Below are 19,891 nucleotides of genomic sequence, written 5' to 3'. Positions count from 1 at the left end.
GGCAGATTAAAGCAAGTTTCTTAATTTTTCCCTTAGGCCTGGTACCAAGTCTGTGGGGTGCAACGAGTTAACACCCTTGAATTCAGACGGAACACTGTTAGAAAAGGTGTCCATGAACTTTTGGATACATAGTGATGAGGATTTAACACCCAGCACTAGCCTAAAAATGATCAATTCAGCATCCTGCTCAGCCATTATTCTTCCCACTCCCCTAAAGATCCATTCTGGCCAAGAACAAAGAAACAGACAGCGAAACAAACACTTTAATGAGCAGATCAATTTAATGAGATTAGATTTAATGCATTATAGTTTAATTATGTTACAGTCAAGTAAGAAAACCAGGATTGAACTGTTTGTGATGCACTTTTATAAATAAAGGTTCCTAAATGGTTTAGCCAAAAACTGTTCCACGACTGTTAGCTTAGTGCTAACATACAATTAGAATCCCATAGGGGGGCTCTCAGAAATTAGCATTACCATATTGTAGGCCTAGGTCTGATAGTAACTGTTGAGGGAACTGGTATAGAGGCTTTACACAATCTGGAGGTTTTTTAAGCTTCACTCACAATTATTTAAAGAAACAACCATGGAAAGGTTTATTAAATAACCAAACATGTTTATTCTAAAGCCTCGTGCCAAAGAACCTTTGGTGGCACCTTTATTTTTAAGAGTGGCTGCGGCACATGCAGTCAGTAACTCCGATAATTAAGTGCATTAGTGCAGTACAGGATTGACCTTCAGTCTAGAAATCAATTCCAGGTAAGTAGACAAATACACTCTATATATAAAGACAGGCCTTAAAGGAGTTTGATGTAATGACTTTATATAATGATGGATCCAGTGCTCACACAGATCAAACTCATGGCTTCGTTCTAATTTAAAACAGACCAGAAAGTGACAGATGTGGGAATGTTTTTGTAATAAAAGCCCCCCAAAATATGCAATGAAACTGCATGGTGATTAAATCAAATAAAAAAGCACTCTGTAGGCCATCATGTCTTCTCATCCTTAAAAACACTTCCCTTCCTTGGGAACGCTTTAAATGTCAACACTGCTGTATAAACAGACAGGTAAGCAGATAAAAAGATGAAGATGAAAATGAAGAAGGCACTGCTGTTCCTGCAGCTTCATGTATATATAAAGTGTGGCTGCAGACGTGTTCGTGAAGGAGTATAGCTTTTTTTTGTACTTCCTTTCTCTATTCTCTCGACCCCCACGTCTCTGGCGTGATCTCCGTCAGCTCAAACTCTCGCATGGCGAAGTTCACCTCGCGCCATTTCCTGAAGTACTGTTTTTTCTGCGTGACGACGTCCTGAACCACAAAACTCTCGATTTTCACAATCGGCAGGTCCTGTAAACACATAAAAACAGTAGTAATAAACCAGAATCAGTACATTAACAGTGCAGAGTGGCTACAGGACGGCTTCCTAAAGCTCTTATGTAGCCATAGAAAACATAGAACTGACTAGAACCAGCAGATTCACACACTGCTGCCTCTGAAAAAACACTTTTGCAGGCATAATGTAGAAATGTGTTTTGCGCCATCTTGTGGCAGATTGAAGAAAGTGTCTTAATTTTTCCCTTAGGTCTGCTACCAAGTCTGTCGGGAGCAATGATTTAAAATAAACGTCTGTCAGTCTAAATAATTAATGGTGTATTATTGTGTGTAGCTAATCCCAATTAACAACCTTACTGGGTGTAGTCATTATGTTTAGTTAATCATGAGGTCTTCCATGAGTGTTGCCCAGAGTAGTCTGCTGAAGGTGGTGAAGGGGTTAAATGTGGTGCTTCAAAAGCCACGTTTGAACAAGAGGAGTTATAATCACAATCATAATATCAGAGAAGGTCAGACTGCTCAAATGTGTTGAGTTCTGCGGGTAAGGTCCACACACCTTTATGTGGAGATATGAGGCGATGATGCCCCAGTCCAGTCTACAGTCTACACAGAGCATCTTCTGTGTTTTAGTGATTCCTCCAAAGCTCTTGGGGTTGTGGTGAGGCTGAGTGAAACAGCGCTTAAATATAGAGCGCTCCAGGATAATGTGGTGGCTCTCCTGAGACAGAGAGAGAGAGAGAGAGAGAGAGAGAGAGAGAGAGAGAGAGAGAGACAGAGAGACAGACAGACAGAGAGAGAATTTTTAGGTTTTATCATTTACACCTTAACAAGTAGAGGGATTAAGGGGTTTAGTAGATGTAGGAGGGATTAGAGTTTAGTGTTTAGAAGGTTCAAAATGAGTTAGGGTTTAGTGCTTATGAGGTTTAGAAGGGATTAGGGTTTAGTGTTAGGGGGTTTGGGGGAGTTAGGGTTTAGTGCTTATGAGGTTTAGAAGGAATTAGGGTTTAGGGTTTAGGAGGTTTGGGGGGAGTTAGGGTTTAGTGCTTATTAGGTTCAGAACGGATTAGGGTTTAGTGCTTATGAGGTTTAGAAGAGATTATGGTTTAGTGTATTTAGTGTTGAAGGGATTCAGGAGGGGTAGTTTCATTGACAGGGATTAAGTCTAGTCTTAAACTAAACCACATTTTAACTAGCATTAGTCTAAACCTACGATTAATCTGGGTTTCTGAAAGGGGTCCGTAGTGTGTAGTGGTTTGGGAATGTGTACCTTCAGCACTCTCAGATCACCACTGAAACATGCAAAGGCCTCACACTTCGCACACAGCAGCTTATAACTGCCCACTGTCCGAGGCTTCTCTGGACTCAGGTTCACAAAATCTCTCCTGGCCTTGTCCTCTTTCTGGAAAAAATTCACCTACTCACACACACACACACACACACACACACACAATCTATTTCAGATATACAGGTTTTACAGACATAACAGTGTTACATAAACCACAGTCAAATATTTGGACACAAATGGATCGCATGAATCTATAGGCTTGTTTAATTTTGTTTCTAATACCAATAAAACTAAAACAATGCACTGTCCTTTATTTACATTTATATAAAAAGGTCGGAAATGTCTGTCTCCATTAATACATTTGAAAATAAATACATAAAGTGAGACAGTCAGGTATAGACAGGTAGGTGATCCTATAGGCAAGTGTGTTCACAGGTAGGTTAACCTGCAGACAGCTGGGGCTTCACCTTGGCCTGGAGTTCCTTAGGTGATGTCTGCAGGCTGACGATGGCTTTCTCTACGATTTTCTCTCTCTCCATGTTCTGCTTCTCCTTTTCAATACGCTCCTTCCTGCTGGAGATCAGAAAACATCTACTGCCCTCTGCTCTGCCACGACCTAAACACACACACACACACACACAGGGCACAAGCACAGAGAATTAGTAATAGATTAATTAGAGAGAGGTGCTGCAGTGACACTCTGCCACCTAGTGGCTGAACTTCAGCACAGAGTGGCTGACCTTCATTACAAACTTAAACATTTCTTTTCTAATCATTACATATACAGCTACTAACTTATCTAATCCATTTTATTATATATATAAAGTAGTATTGGGACACCTACTCATTCATTGTTTCTTCTGAAATCAAGGCTATAAAAAAAGTTTCTCCTGCTTTTGTTGTAACTGTCTCTACTGTCCAGAGAAGAAGACTTTCTACTAGATTTATGAGGAGCAGTGCTGTGAGGATTTGATTGTATTTAGTGATAGTGTTAGTGAGGTCAGGATGGTGCATGTGTGTGTGTGCTTTTCCACATCTGTGTCAACAATGGGTGCAACCTACAGTAGCTGAATGCATTCATTAGAAGGGGTGTCCACAAACATTTGGACATACGATATATATATGTGTATACGTGTGTGTGTGTTAGTGTGAGTGTGAGTGTGTGACAGTACCTCGAACCTGCACCATCTTTACGACGTTGCCCACATATTCGTACATGAGCACCAGGTTGCACTGTGGGATATCGATGCCCTCGTCAGCGACGGAGGTGGCGATGAGGATCTTAATGTGGTCAGAACTTTTAAAGGAGTCCAGAACGCCCTTCTGACTGGTCAGGGTCATCCCTACATTAAAACCCATTGGATCAGAACACTCCACTGGTCACTGAATTCATATCAGAATCAGTAACATTCCAAGTCCATGTTACACATACAAGGAATTTGTCTTGGTGAGAGCAACACGTATGACAAGTAACAGAAACACAGAACAGATTATTTACAGTATTAAACTAAAGGGAAATTACACTAAACAATAAATAGGATAGAGGATCAATTAAAAAAGTAAAAAGTACTAAAGGTAATAAAGAGCTGAAGAAGCTGAGAGGTGTGAAATGTGCTGTTTGTGTTTGTTCCTGGCGCATGAGACACTACATTCTTCAGCAGGGGTGTCTGATCTATCTATCTATCTGTGTGTGTGTGCGTGTGTGTGTACCTGAGCCCACCAGCTGGGATGATCTTTTTCCTCTTCCAATCAGAACTCCAGGATTTAAGAAGTTCAGAGAATCTGTCTCATCTATCCACTTTTTCAGAGCCTGTCTCAGACACACACACACACACACACACACACACACTATACTTTATGATACAGTTTAAATTAAAAAATGTCATAATAAACAGGTAAATGTAATTTTAAGAAATATAAGATCAATATTAAAAATGTATAAATATCTATAATCTATAATCTATAGTGTTGAAAACTGACGTCAGCAAGAGCTCGTGTCCGGACGAACAGCACGGTACGGGTTTGATCATTATTGCGATATTCCTCCTCCAGGATGAACTTCAGCTCCTGTAGTTTAGGGTTCTCCTGCCCCCTGGTGGCCAAATCCAGCAACTGCTCCCTCTGAACTGCATCAGGACAATAATCCCAAAGCACATTAACCAGCATTGAAACACTAAAGGAATCAGCTGCTCAGAGCTGTGACCCACTAAATTAGGACGAAGATAAAGAAGCTGCAGGTAGATCAGAAACATGGCAGACTAGGGTTCGACTTCCAAGCTTAGCAAATAGTCCACCCAACACCAATAAGAGTCTCCAAACTCCAAACTCTCCTACCTGTCTACTACCTGTGTAACACCATGCAGACGTAAGGGCTCTGAACAGTGTCACACAGAGGCTATAGATGTGAGTCTGCCTGTTTAAGTCAAGGTCAAGGCCTTTAATGACCTGCAGGGCAGCGATGTTTACACTCAATGCTACAATATACAGTTTACAACACAGCTCTCATACAGAATATTAATAACTGAACACATTACTAATCTCATGCCATATTTAAACAAATACTAATAACCTAAAATCAGTGGAATCTGTACAGCAAAGTTTTTAATATACAGTAATTTAATAAATAAATACATAAATAAATAAATAAATACCATCAAAGAATGCAGTGAGCTTCCTCTCGGTGTCATCGTACCCCAGCTTGCGGACCTGCTCGATGAAGGCCTGCAGGTAGTCCAGAGCATCTTTGGTCCGAGCATCCTCGTTAATGATTAGAGCATCGTTATATTTCTAACAACACACACACACACACACACACACACACACACACACACACACACACACACACACAACAAGCATTAAAGCGACATCACAGCCAAAACCTTTACCCCAGTACCCCTAATGTCAATCATTTCAGGTTCTGCGGTTTAGCTACAATGATAATGTCTCTAACAACTGAGTGGAAGCTTATGTACAACCAGTTAGCATAATACCAATCATCACACTCTCTCCTCAGCGAAAACAGTCTCACAGTGTCAGAAACCACATAATCAAAGCCTGTTAGGGCTCTCTTTGTCTCTCTCTCTCTCTATTCTCTCTTTGTGTCTGTCTGTCTGTCTCTCTCTCTCTCTCTCTCTCTCTATTCTCTCTTTGCTGTGTCTGTCTGTCTGTCTCTCTCCTCTCTCTCTCTCTCTTTGTCTGTCTGGTCTGTCTGTCTCTCTCTCTCTCTCTCTCTCTCTCTCTGTCTCTCTCTCCTCTCTCTCTCTGTCTCTCTCTCTCTCTTTTGTTGTCTGTCTCTCTCTCCTCTCTCTCTCTCTCTCCCTCTCTCCTGCTCTCTCTCTCTGTGGAGCTTGAACGCGCTCTGGCCTCCCGCAGCTGAACTGACAGACTATGAAACGGACGTGGCCTGCTTCCACAAGTGTCCCACCAGGGGAATCACTGCTGATCATGAACAGGGTGACTGCGTCCCCCCAGCAGCTGCTCAGGGCTGAAAGCCCCCTGCTGGTTTGCTAACAGTGATAAAGCAGACTGAGGATCTGCCTGGTTATTATGAGGTAAAGGCTTAAAAAGCGTCTGCTTTTACAATCAGGGGCTACAAGCAATTACTTTCACACAGATTATTATTATCATTATTATTATGATTATAATTTAGGGTACATTTAGTTTTTTACTTTATTATGTAAAATAAACACAGCTGGCAAAAGAAATTGTCTCAATGAATTAACTGAATTTCCCAGAAGGGTGTGATTATTTTACTTCATATTATAGTAGTATACTGCTGATAATGTGTGTCTTATCAGTTGGCTTCTGCGGCATTAAGTGAGCTATTTTAGGTTGTTGGTCAACAACAGTGAAGCTCTCTCAGAAAGTCGCTCTGGAGAAGAACATCTGCTAAATACCTTAGATGTAAATGTAAATGAATTTCTTTACTTCTGTTGTAATATAAAGTACTAGAGTACATTTTAATGCAATGCTGGTCTTTAAGAGGCAGCAGTCCAGAGGGCAGAGTCTTCCCCATGTGCAGAACAGAGGGGAACAGATGGGTTTTTGCTTGTTGAATGTACATTGTACAACATACGTTTGGAGAGACGAGGCATTTAAAACATCTGGACTAAATGGTCTCAGTAATTAGATTTGTATTTTGTACCTGTGTAAAAATGTGACCTGGGTTCGTTTACACCTTCACTTCTCAATGTGGATTAGCCCTGTCCACATACAGCCCTGATACTTAATGAGACGATCAGGTGTAAAGGCTTTTCTGATGAAAGGGTCCTCGGTGCAAAACTTCAACTCTGCCTGTGCTCAAGGCCGAACACAGACTTTAACACTATTCCTAACTATTGACAATATTGCTCTATTATGCTATTTTTATACTGCGCTTGTACTATTTTTAGCACAGGTGATCCATTACAGACAACCTGAGCAAAAACACACACAACAACACACACACACACACACTGTCTCTTACACGCAGGTGCTCAGTGTAGTTAAATAAGGCCCTGCAGACTCTCCTCTCCTGCTCAGGGTTACTCAGCTGCAGCAGCTTACAGCGCTTCTGCACGTCCACAATCCACTGCTCGTACTTCTGACTGCCGTAATCACGATTCAGTATGGGCGAGAGAGTATCTGAAACATAGAGAGAGAGAGAGACCCATTCATAATATAAATGTTCTTTTTACATATGAAGATTAAAGTGCAGAGTTATTAATGCTCAATAGCTTCACCTGTCTAGACAGTAGATAACATGTTTGTGGGCGGAGCCTGAATAGAGGAATTGGGCAGCAAGCCAGAAAGTGAATATACAGTATGTGTGTGTGTGTTGCGTACCTATGTCGTACATTGTCTTGGCCAGCTGTTCAATGTTACTCATGATGTTTCTGATGATCCTGATGAAAGGGTCTGAAGTGGGGGTTGGTACCTCAAAGAATTCTACATGCACACACGCACACACACACGCACACACACAAATATATAAATATATAAATACAAAAACAGATAAATATATAACTTTAATGTGGGCTGTAAACTTTTAGCTTACTTAAGCTTATCCTTTGAACCCTAGTTTTATTATTCCTGCTTTATTATTCATCCTAATGCAGAAACTACTATGGAGCTTTTGGTAACCAGTTAGCATATTATGTGGAGTCCCACAGGGTTCAATTTTAGGACCTATGAAACTTTATTAAACGTGTAACTTCAGTTATTTGCTTCCAAAAACTGCAGGACAGTTCACAGGCTGGTGAACAGGCCAAAGCCAATTCTTAAATGGTAGAGCGAGCATCAGTTGGAACACTTTCTCTACCAGTTAAGACTACACAGCGACAAAGTACTACTGTGTGTGAGGAAGTGGTCACCTTTCTCAGGTATGTGTACATATGACCTGAGCTCATCTATGTTCCTGGTAACCGTGGCAATGACCCTGGCATCCAGGTTGGCACACAGCTGGCAGATGTTTACCTCCGCCTCCTTCTGGTTCTTAAAACTACCGATACCTACTGACGCTGTTAGACCCACCACCTACAGAGAGAGAGAGAGTGAGAGAGAGAGACATAACTACAATAGAGGATTATATTAAATACACTATACAGTCACACACACACACACACACACACACTCAGAAAGGGCTCTTTTTGGTTTACAATAAATGCTGTGAAGGCTGGTGTAGTGGTCAACTAACACCATACCAGCAGCAGCCCCATATAAACCAGCATAGGCTGTGTTCCTAGCACTGGTATACTGGTTAACCAGACCAGCATAGACCATGCACTTAATCCATGTGTATGTGTGTGTGAGGTGGCTGACCTGTGGCAGTGTGTGTGTGCTGCTGGTGAGTTTGGTGTCGAGGTAGCGGTTCATGATGTTGTTGTAGGGGTGTTTTCCCGTGGTGTTGTGACACTCGTCCAGCAGCAGCAGAGTGAAGACCTCCAGAGATGGCAGATCTCCATTCTGCAGAACGTTCACCAGGATCTGAGGGGTCAGCACCACCACCTCATGACGATCCACCACAGACCGCATACACACTTCCACATCTGTATCGCCACACACACCCGTCACCCTGCAACACAAGCACACACATACACACAACATTTAACTACACACACACACACACACACAGAAACACAGCATGTGGTAGCATATGCTGTGTATTAGTGTATGTATGTGGAACATGTCTTGGAGGTGGGTTTTCATGCCTGATGTCGGGGTCTTTGCTGAAGTGCTCTAAGAAGAGTTTGTACTGCTGTGCGTAGACCTCCACCTTGGTTGCCATGAATACAACTTTTGCCTTCCCAGGAAACTTTTTGAGGTGTTGTTCACAGATCGCCAGGGCAACAATAGTCTTCCCACAACCTGATAAGAGACGATGATCTCATTAACATGTAAACGGCAGATTTACCATAAGAGGCGCTACAATAATACTGACAGCCTACAGACTGGGCCGAAAGTCACAGAGAATCAGAGCCACAGATCTGATAAACTGGTAAAATACACCAACAAATAAACATAATAATTTGATAAACAATGTCAGTGTGGTCACAAATAAAACAGTAACCTCAGGCCTCTTTCAAAAGTGACAATTAGAGAGGAAATTAAAAGTGAAACTAAAAGCATCCAGACATACAGGGAGTTTCAGAGCTCCGCACAAACTGCATGTTTGCTCTGATTTTATGACTTTAGATCCTTACAGAGCAAAAGAACTGCAGGTGCTTTCCAAATACCCCAGTAGTTCCTGTGAAGTGGACTACACAGGGAATTCAGACATTTTAAGGACAATTCCAAACCACAAGGAGTGAAAGCTGTCCGTTCTAGGGAAACTTCATGCTACATGGCTGCTGTTCATTAGTTTGCTAGTGACTTATAGTATAGAAGTGGACAAAGAGTGCGGTCAACGCAGCACTCTGTTTTTTAAGTAATGTCGTTGCAGGGCCTTCTGAATGAAGGGATTTAACAAACTGAAGTTCCCTTAGATCAGAATGAGCTTTTAAATATGAGCCAAATCATAAAAGTGTGTGCCCGGCCTCAACACTCGCCTGTGAGACCAAACATGTTCGAAAACGCATAGAAAATCCACATCAGCTTCTTAGTTACATCACCGTGCATAACTGGTTATTTCATTTAATACATTCTAACATAATTCAGTATATTCCTTTTTTTACACACACACACACACACACACACATTACCGGTGGGAGCACAGATGATGGTGTTTTGTCCACTGAAGGCGGCCTCGGCCAGCTCCTTCTGATACTCTCTCAGCTTCTTTTCCGCCGACCTCCCCGCTCCAGCTGCGACCCCTGAACATCCGGTCATGTGTTAATAAATGCAAACACGAGTGTGAATGCAAATGTGTGTGTATGTGTGTGTGTACCTGCTCCTTCACTGCGCTGGCCAGTGAGACTGAGCTCGTTGGCGCTCTTCAGCAGGCCTTCATCACTCTCTCCATCCTCCATATACTCAAAACACAACGTCGCCATGGTGCCTGTGTTCTCCTCACACTCGGACACACACTTCTCACTCTCTTCTGGAAGAAACACAAGAAGCGTGTATATGGAGGGGTTGCGTAATAAATTGCATCACTTTTATGCATTTCATGATACACACACACACACACACACACACACACACATATATATAAAAGGCCTTACACAGTCATACACATTTCTGCACACTTCTAAAACCTAATTACTGTTAGGTTGCTTAATATTGTACTAATGGTATAGGAATTACAACTCATTTATACATATTTATATGTGTGTGTATATATGTGTGTGTGTGTGTGTGTGTATACCTGGCTCCAGCAGCTGTAGAGCCAGTTTCTGGCTGCAGTTGTAGAGGGCGAGCTTCAGCAGTTTAAACCACTGTTTATCAGAGCGTCTCAGACTCTCCACCAGTCTCTCACTCGCCGCCACACAGCCAGACTGCTCCTCCACCTGAAACACACACACACACACACACATATACACACATAAAATAATATACATATATATACGGAAACACAAAGGTTGCACTAACAGGGTGAGTGTGTGTGTGTGTGTGTGTGTGTGTGTGTGTGTGTGTGTTTCTCACCGCTCTGATCTCCTGACACTCCCTCTGTGTGAGGCAGTCGCTCAGGTGGGCGAGCAGCTCTCGGGGCTTCATGTTTTTGGTGATGGACGGCTCGACACGGTCCAGCAACATCCTATAAGACTGCAAAGCTTCCAGCTCTGTGAAATCCCACTCTCTGATAGCTGCATACAGACCAGTGTACTCTACACACACACACACACACACACACACACAGCAATGCAAAACTCTTCTATTAAACTGTGTAGCGCTGTGGACCTCCACCACTGGAGACAGTGGACCTACCTGAGGCATGCAGTGTGTCCAAAAAGGCCTGGAACCAGCCCATCTCCTCCAGCTTCCATATCTTCTCCAGCAGCATCTGAGCTGCCGACGTCACCGACAACTTCTCCTCGGACAGGATTCGCTCTACAGACTCTGAACGGAGAGAGAGGGTTTACAGTCCTTCACGCTGTTGTCTTAATAAATCTGCACCCCTGGTCACCACATGATGTGTATCAGTTCCTCAAGGGGGGTATTCCAAAGGGAATCTCGGTTGAAGCCAAGGTAGGATTTACCATCGGGAAGACCAATCAGAGCTACGTTCTCATGGTTCCTTCTGAAGTTTATTTCCTCATCTCTGGAGCTCGGAGCTCAAATAGCTTATTAAACTCCTTTACTGCCGCCTGAAGCATCTTCTCACGGGCCTGAGCGCTCTGTACTGACTGCAGCTCTACAGTAGAGGAGCATCGACCCACCTTCACTCTTACAACCAATCAACACATAACGTTAAAGGTATCTGTCACTGTACTATGTATCTGTGGTAGTGAACACACACACACACACACACACACTAGTGAACAAGGGGCAGTGAGGCACACACACACACCCAGAGTGGTGGGCAGCCAACTACTCCAGCGCCCGGGGAGCAGAGGGGGTGAAGGGCCTGGCAGCTTGCTAAGCCCAGGTATCGAACATAGCCCAGAGCTCTAACCGCTGACCCACCACTGCCCCATAAACATATGCATGCCTGACCATTTTAGAGGAACACGGTTTCGTCCTCACAGAATCAATATGTTGAATATTGACTATTTATTGATAATGAACTAAGACTCAAGCTGGAAATGATCAAATTACATGCAGAGAGCTTCAGCCTGGGCCACTGCTGGTGTATAGTGTATTTTGTGTGAGCAGGTTTAAGAACCCCTGTTTCACCGGTCGTTCCTTCCATCGCCCCCTAGTGGCTTTCTGGAGTAACACGACCCCCGGAACTCCTCTGGAACCTGTTCAGGCTACTTGCTTTTCTAAGGAACTGCCTGACATTGACGTTATTGGCCTCGCCCTCCTGTCTAAAGATCTAGCCTAGCACAAGACCAGCTTAATGCCATGTGTGTGTGTGTGTGTGTGTGTGTGTGTGTGATCACTCTACAGGATCCATTAACCATCTACAAACACTGATCTCCAGCAATAGGAGACAACAGAGGTCCCTACAGGTGTGGATAACACGCCAGCGGGGAGTGATGGGCTCTGCTGTCCTGAAGGCCACACTTACCTCCATCCAGGTACGCGCTCATGAACACGCGGACGTAAGACGGTCGTAAAACCTGGACGATGTATTCACTGAAGCGCCGCAGGTTCTCCTTCTCCAGCTCGTACATCTTCCCCCGCGCGAGCGAGCTGCACTCTCTGGCGCTGTTGGGAACCGCCGGGGACAGTTTATCCTCCACACCCGTGTTGAGGCAAGCCCCGCCTCCTGCGCCACCATAACAAGCCATTGGCTAATGAGTAGTCGTACTAAATACGAAGCGAAACAGGATTACCCAATCAGGGTCAGGCTGGAGGGCGGGGCTTGTCTGAAAACGGGCGCAGAAGAAGCCAGGCGCTCAGAAACGAAAGTAAAACTGAGGGAAATGAATGAAACGAAAGAGTGTTTAAAGCACCCTGATGTTCATCAGGGGTTTCAGAGCTAGATCTGTGTGTATCTGTTTAAACAGAGGACATTTCTGCACCTAGAAAATTAAAACTCAATACCTGTGGGTTATTTTACTAGACTCACATTTTTATATTTATTATATATTTTATATTTTTAAATATATATATATACACTAATCTAAACCATTTCCATTATGCTTTTATTCAGAATCTGGGTGTGAAATTGGGGTTAATTCTAGACAAACTTACCCACTCTTAAATCTTACCATTTTTTTTTTTTTTTTTTACAGTGGTGGTGAATGGTAACAGGTGTCGATCGCCATGACTACAACACAGATATAGCAATTTTATGTACTATCCAAACCCATCAGTGCAGCTATACATATCTTCTGGGTTTTATATGGAATGATGATGACGATGATGAAGAGGATGATGATAAAATAGTGAATAGAGAATCTCCACCAGTTCTCTTTAGGGACTACTTTCTGTAGCTGCACTACACCCTGCAGCATGTATCCCTCCACCATTTTAATGATCTGGTTCTAAAAGCAGGTTCTAGAGCCGAGCTCTTCTCAGAACTCTTGTAGAACAGTGTCTCAGGCATCAGGCAGCGTCTTCATCACCATTAGGTGAAGAACTTTCTGTGAGGAGCTTTTATTAGAGCTTCAGACGTCTGCTTCCCTTCACCTCCACTGGGAAAAATTAAGCTACAGCAAAGGCCCATGGCGTCGTTAAGAAAGAAGCAGCACCACAGAGTCAGAAACAGGCATTTATTTATTTAATTTTTTGCATCTGCAACATTTATTTGATGGCTCCTCCACTGGCATCAAACGGGCAGCAGGAACAGCTTTGTCCGTCGCCCCGGCGTAAGGCCCGGCCGATTGTGGTGCGCATGTGTGCACATGTGATCGCCTTCACACGCTGTGAAAGAGGCATGGTGGTTATTAAGAAAGTGAACACTGGCCACATGTTCCCTGAGTTAAAGGCAGACAACACTTTCAGAGGACAACGGAGGCTAGTTTTAATGGTAACAGGGGGTTGGGGCTGGGGCCTGGAGGGGGGGTGTAGTGGGTGTAAGTGTGTGGGCACATGACTGTGTTTTGTGGCACAGCAGGTCAGCACCAGCTCTGAGGCAGAAGTTGTGTCCATTGCAATCACAGAAACTATAAATACTAAAATAATAATAAAAACAATTCTTTAAAGGTTTGTTTTCCTTATGTTAGCCATTATTTTGACTCCGTTCATAATGAAAAGATCATTTTTTCATATATATATAAAAAAAAAAAAAAAAGTCCTACATGAAGAAAAAGCATTTACAAATGAGACAGAACAGAACAGGAGGTTCTAGAGGTTCTTGTTCTAGACAGCAGGTCTGGTCTCTGCGCCTCTCTCTGAGTCGCTCCTAGTTCCAGTGTTATCTGCCCCGCCTGGCTCTCTCTCCGAGCCTGATTGGTCCGTAGGAGGCACATCCCCACCCTCCATTTGGTTAACCCCATTGTCTGTCAGATCCCCTTCCAGCCTGGCTGCTGCCCCTTGCCCCTCCTCAGGCAGTATATCCTCCAGCTCCTGCAGAATAGACTCCAGCAGACGTGTGTCTGAGGGCATGGAAACATCTCGGCTGAGGTCGCTGGTTACCCCAGGCTGTTCAGGATCTGTGTTGTGCTGCGAACGATTGAACAATTCACGGTCCACCACGTCCACCACACAGTCCTCCAGGTTCAGCGCGCAGTCTGGAGAGCTGGAGATGCGCTCAGTGGGGGTAACGGGACTGAGCGACTCTGGGGATGGACTGGGGAGAGCAGTAGCCGGGGGCAAACTTCTGTTCCCCTCACCGAGTGATGCTGCAGTCATGGGGTCGGATTGATCCACCGTATCTGCAGCGCTGTCCTGGGAATGGACCACAGAATTCATAACATCCACCAAAGAACTGCAACAGTCATCAGTAACGAGGCGCGAACAGGTGGTGGTGCTGTCAGTAACCTCTGCAGAACGGCTGCTAGCCTCAGTGCTTTTGGTAACTTTGTCAGCGGTCCGGTTAGTTACCTTGGCAACATGGCCCTGATCGACAGTGGTGCTGTTGCTCATTTTGGTAGCATGGTGGGGTTCATCAGTGGTGCTGCTGGTAACCTTGGTAGCACTGTGCTGATCATCAGAGGTGCTGCTGGTAACCTTGACAATATTGGGACGATCCTCAGTGGTGCTACTGGTAGCTTTGACAACACAACTCGGACTGTCTGCATTGCTGCTAGTAACGTTAGCGACATGGTGCTGATCGTGAGTGGTACTGTTGGAAACCTTGGTAACACGCTCTTGATAGTCAACAGTGTCGGTGGTAACCTCGGTAACGCAGTCCTGGTAGTCATTGGTGCGGTCGCTGTCACTGTCGATAGTGATGATTGTGGGGGAGCTGCGCTCTCGTGCGTCTCTCCGACCCCTCTTCTTGTGTCTTTTTCTCCTCCACCGATGTGTCTGAGTGTCCGAGGCTCGACGCTCAAAAATGATCTCCACGCTTGGACTCCGGCTTCGCTCACGTGTCCCGCCGCGATGCCTCTTGGCTGGGCTGCTGCATGCCCCTCGGCGGTCTTTGTCCCTGCTGGGCGTTTGGCTGCTCTGCCGCTGTGCCGCTCTCTCCAGATGACGAGTTTTGTACTTGCGTTTGCCCGAGGGTTTCTCTGGGCAGGGCCGGTCTGGGGGTGTGTCTGCACTGCTGCTGCTGCTACTACTGCTACTTCTGCTGCTGCTGCTGGAGCAACTGCCTGTACGAAGGCGGTGCTTGTGGCACCCGTGCCGGCGCCGTGCATCATGACCACGGCCTTGAGCAGTGAAGTTAACCCCGAGAGGAGATTGACTCTTCTCCCTTTCTTTCCCTTTCCTCCGCCTCTTCCTGGATTTCCTCTGCTCCGTTTTGTGACCAGGCGAGTCCCAACAGACAGAGGACTGGGACGACCTGTCCCTTGCAGAAACGGAGTAAGCGCAGTCGCGTTCCTCATCGTTCCTTTTGGTGCGTGGCCTGTCTTTAGCTTTTGGCTGCTCCCAGCTAGGAGACCTAGGAGAGTCAGAGCAGTCACTGGCAATTGAAACTGTAGGGCTCCGTCCTGATGACTGGTGACTCCACCTCCGCGACTCTTTGTGGTTGGGATGTTCTTGATGCCTGGAGCCAGAATGAGAGCGTCTGTGGGATCTGCTGCGTCCAGAACGCCTGCTAAGCACTGAACTTACACTGCTTGACCGTGAGCGATCTCTGAAGTGTTCTTTTCTTTCGGGACGGGGTTGTCTCTCACTCTCTCTCTCTGCGCTGCGTGAGCGGCAGGAGACTGCATGACCCGGACTTCCCCGGTTAACGCTTAATGGCGGGCTGCGTGAGGCAGACGCATAGGGGAAGGAGGAGGGGCTAAGGGGTGTCAGGTAGGAGTTGGGGGAGGGTGGAGCCTGCGCCTGAGATGACAAGGCCTCCGCCTTTGGTACAGTGGCTGCTGCGGTCTCCGCAGCAGCCGCCTCCTGCTCTTCCTCTGAGGAGTCGGAGGAGAGCTGCACAAGCTCTGGAGTGCGCTCAGCCATCGGCTTCACGTAACCCACAATCATGCACTCTTCCTCCTCATCCTCATGAAGCCCAGCTGCTCCACCGCTGGCGCTGTCCGCCTTGTCTGCCTGAACTGAGGCACCGGTTGGTTCTGCACCCTCTGCCTGCGATTGGCTGGGAGACGGCAAGAGGGTGGAATAAGACGGTCCAGGAGTCTCATCATCCCAGCCAGACTGGCTGAGTGAACTCTCACCACCTGTTGCCATGGGAACAGGTGATGCTCGCTCCTGCGTGGTGTGCTCGGTAACGTCTGGCCCCTCGCTGTCATCGTCATCCTACGGGAAGAGCCAATAACAGTACATTATTACTGTACCTGTACATAAAATGTATTTATACAATTACCACTGAGAGTAACACACTATTACAGGCAACACAGTAAAGTGACATAATTCATCATTCTTCATTATTTATAATTCTTATAAATATTTTTTTTGTGGGGTGTAACAGCTTTCTGGGTTTTCAAAAGGCATTGGACTTGTGATTTTTTCATTTTGAATTTTGATGATTGGGTTTTTACTGATTAGGGTCTTGAAAAGTCTATGAAGTCTTCCCATGTACTAAGTTTTAGGTTTTAAGTAACAGTCTGTGCAGTCAATGGGAGGCAAGAGTCCTTTCATTCAGGAAGCAATAAATAATACAGAGAGCAGTGGTGAAATCTACCCTGCTCATGGGTTGGGCAAATGCAGCCCAGCCAGCAAAGCAGAGAGACTGTGTTCTGCTTTTAGTTTTCCAGTGAAGTTTCAGTTTTCAGGGAGCAAATTTTGTACATGGTTGAGAAACGAAAGAGCTAAAAGAGCTTTTTTAAATGACAAAGAAATGAAAGAGAAGAGAAAGTCGGATTTTCAGACTAAGGCTGTCAAGTCCTTCACCTCTCAACCAAAACTTGGTCTTGCACAACTTATGCAGCCTTCGTGCCCTCAATAATACTGTTTATCATGGTAATATTTTGAGAAGGTAAGATGGTATGAAAAAAAGAGGACACTACCCAAACATAATGTGCAACCCAGAAAAATACTGTTTATGGGTTGCATGTGTAAACAATCCCAAACATTACCAGGAAAATCAAGTCAAGTCAAATCACCAGGAAAATGCATAAGTGACAACCTTCCCTATGATGCAGCCAAACTTTAAACAACATATGAACATGCTTGAGAAACATCACACAGCTCACGTCACCTTTCATGGCACTGATTGAGATCGGTCTTATGAAGATTATAATTTGCTTTTACAAAAATATTACGAACAGAATCCAAAACAATGAAAAATGAAAATAAATAACACGTAAAACCTCTGAGATGGCGATGATGGAGGAGTTGGAGCTGCTGTCCTCCTCGTAGCTGGGAGCGGGGCACTCGTAGACAGCCTGCTGGTCATAGGCCTCCATGGAGAGCGTGGAGCGGGCAAAACTGACCAGCTCGTGTAGGAAGTGGTCAGTGCGTGCCAGCAGGAAAGGTCGGAGCTCGTCCCGAATAGCAGCATCGTCCATGTTGTAGTGCGTGATGCGGGACATGATGATCTGCTGCACAATAGTGACCAGCGAGCCATGGGAACCGTACAGCACCATCAGCTCTCGCTGAAGCCATGGAAGCAGCCGCCTTAGGCAGGCTGGGTTCCGGCGCAGGTGGGCGGCTGAGATGTCCCGCTGCCGGCTGCTGTCCCAACCACTACTGCGCACACGCACACCTGTCCGGTACAGTGCCCGTCTGAAAGCTAGGACGTCTTGGTCCCGCAGCCGCCGAAGGCTACGCTCTTCGACCCGCGACCGTCTGTGTTCCGTCAGACGAAGCATCATGTGGTGGACGCCTTGTTCCTGGTCCACTGCCTCCTCTGCTAAACCCTCCAGTCTCATATCCAGTGATGTGGCGACAGGAGCAGCGTTCGGTTGCCTCCGACTCCTCCTCTCCCCACCTCTCGGCGCTCTGGGCCGGCGAACACGACCCGATGGCATGCCACTGTCCGTCTGGTCGGCAGGGGGTGGCGCAACCACCGGGCCATTCTCAACAGGTGCCAGTATGAACTCCTTGAAATCGTTCTCTGCCTTCACGGAGTGGAAGATGGAGCGGAATGGCTGCTTGCACAGCGGACACTCTGCCTTGTTCTTGGACCACTCGTGGATGCAGCGGAAGCAGAAACGGTGCAGGCAGCGGTCCAGAGAGGCCACGTTGTTGAAGCGGTCCAGGCAGATCGGGCACTTGGAGTCTGGTGACGTCTCAGCCAGCAGGCGCCGCGAGGACTTTGCCCCACTCTCCTTCTTCCTCATTCGCAGTTTCATCTTTGTGGGCGTCATCTTCTTTAAGACAATACAAAGAATAGAAGCATAAACATTACATACACTGACACATCACCTGAGTACTGAAAAAAACCCAAAATTATGAACTACTATGACAGAAAATAAATTATGGATGGCTGGGTGGGTGGATACAAAGTTAGATGGATAGGTAGATGGATGGATGGGTGGGTGGGTAGATGGATAGGTAGGTAGACGGATGGATGCATAGGTAGATAGATGGATGCGTGGGTAGATGGATGGATGGGTGGGTAGATGGATGGGTGGGTAGATGGATGGATAGGTGGGTGGGTAGATGGATATATGGATGGGTAGATGGATGGATGGATGGATGGATGGGTAGACGGATGGATGGATGGATGGGTAGATGGATGGATGGGTAGATGGATGGATGGGTAGATGGGTGGGTGGGTAGATGGATATGTAGATGGATGGATGGGTGGGTAGACGGATGGATGGATGGATGAATGGGTAGGTAGATGGATGTATAGGTGGATGGATGTATGGATAGGTAGATGGATGTATAGGTGGATGGATGTATGGATAGGTAGATGGATGTATGGATAGGTAGATGGATGGTCAGGTAGATGGATATATGGATGGATGGATGGGTGGATGGATGGATGGGTGGATGGGTGGGTGAATGGATGTATGGATAGGTAGATGGATATATGGATAGATAGATGGATGGTCAGATGGATGGATAGGTAGATGGATGGATGGATGGTCAGGTAGATAGATGGATGGATGGTCAGATGGATGTATGGCTAGGCAGACAGATGGTCACAGACAGCTGACATCTGACTACTCAACTGATTCTCTGTGATTAAAGGGTTCTTATATCAATATTAACTAGATGGTGCTATTTGCATTCATCACATACTAAAACTAATGACCTGAACAATATCAGTAAAGCTGCACTACAGACTTTATGACTATATTATAACTCCCAGAATAATAGAGCATAATATTAGCTCGATGGCTAAAGGTGACACTGATAAACACAGAGTCTACTGACTTCCGCTGATCCGTCTCACAACCAGCAGTCTGAGCTGCACCGATCACCTGAAAACATCCATATCCGACTGTCATCATTAATATTGATCCTTATTAAAGACAGAAAACGCTCATACCGAGTGAGCTAGCCTGCGTGCTAACACATCCAGGTCGGGAAGTCTGGATTTCTGCCGCAATAAAGCTCCAAAACCCCACCGAAGCCGCCTTCCGCCCCGCTCCACAGCTCCATCAGACCGCGGCGGGGGTCTCCCTCGGATTACCGGACAGCATGAAGCGCAGATCACCGATAAAAACAGACACACAGCGCTGAAAGTGTCCTCGGCTAAAGCTACACAGCGCAACCATCGACCGAACAACACAGCTACCCCGCAGCACGGAGCAGAGTCGGCCGAGCACGCAGCGCCCCCTGTGCCCAGG

At 45.7% G+C, this 19,891-nt stretch overlaps 2 protein-coding genes across 3 annotated transcripts; both read right to left on the bottom strand.

Moving 5' to 3' along the window:
* Positions 1-262: 262 nt before the first annotated feature.
* On the bottom strand, positions 263-12,343 carry rigi (RNA sensor RIG-I). Its single transcript, XM_072696211.1, has 19 exons — positions 12,211-12,343; positions 10,965-11,096; positions 10,683-10,864; positions 10,405-10,546; positions 9,985-10,137; positions 9,800-9,910; positions 8,810-8,966; positions 8,421-8,673; positions 7,973-8,135; positions 7,446-7,547; positions 7,087-7,244; positions 5,273-5,408; positions 4,602-4,747; positions 4,332-4,431; positions 3,794-3,964; positions 3,089-3,237; positions 2,604-2,750; positions 1,893-2,054; positions 263-1,351 (listed from the first exon to the last, which is right to left on the bottom strand). The coding sequence occupies exons 1-19, from the start codon at positions 12,314-12,316 to the stop codon at positions 1,199-1,201; spliced, it is 2,823 nt and encodes a 940-aa protein (XP_072552312.1). The 5' UTR covers positions 12,317-12,343; the 3' UTR covers positions 263-1,198.
* Positions 12,344-13,346: 1,003 nt separating this feature from the next.
* Positions 13,347-19,857, bottom strand: toporsb (topoisomerase I binding, arginine/serine-rich b). Of its 2 annotated transcripts, none has more exons than XM_072696206.1 (3): positions 19,591-19,857; positions 17,459-18,460; positions 13,347-16,445 (listed from the first exon to the last, which is right to left on the bottom strand). In XM_072696206.1, exons 2-3 carry the CDS (start codon positions 18,455-18,457, stop codon positions 13,950-13,952), a joined length of 3,495 nt encoding a protein of 1,164 aa, XP_072552307.1. In that variant the 5' UTR covers positions 18,458-18,460; positions 19,591-19,857; the 3' UTR covers positions 13,347-13,949. The 2 variants fall into 2 exon arrangements, with proteins under 2 accessions (XP_072552307.1, XP_072552308.1); XM_072696207.1 differs by having other exon boundaries at positions 17,459-18,457.
* Positions 19,858-19,891: the final 34 nt, after the last annotated feature.

Source organism: Salminus brasiliensis, chromosome 14 (genome assembly GCF_030463535.1).
Source record: "Salminus brasiliensis chromosome 14, fSalBra1.hap2, whole genome shotgun sequence".
Taxonomy (NCBI): domain Eukaryota; kingdom Metazoa; phylum Chordata; class Actinopteri; order Characiformes; family Bryconidae; genus Salminus; species Salminus brasiliensis.
The sequence above is the reverse complement of the archived record's forward strand: the minus strand, read 5'-3'. Positions and strand labels throughout refer to the sequence as shown.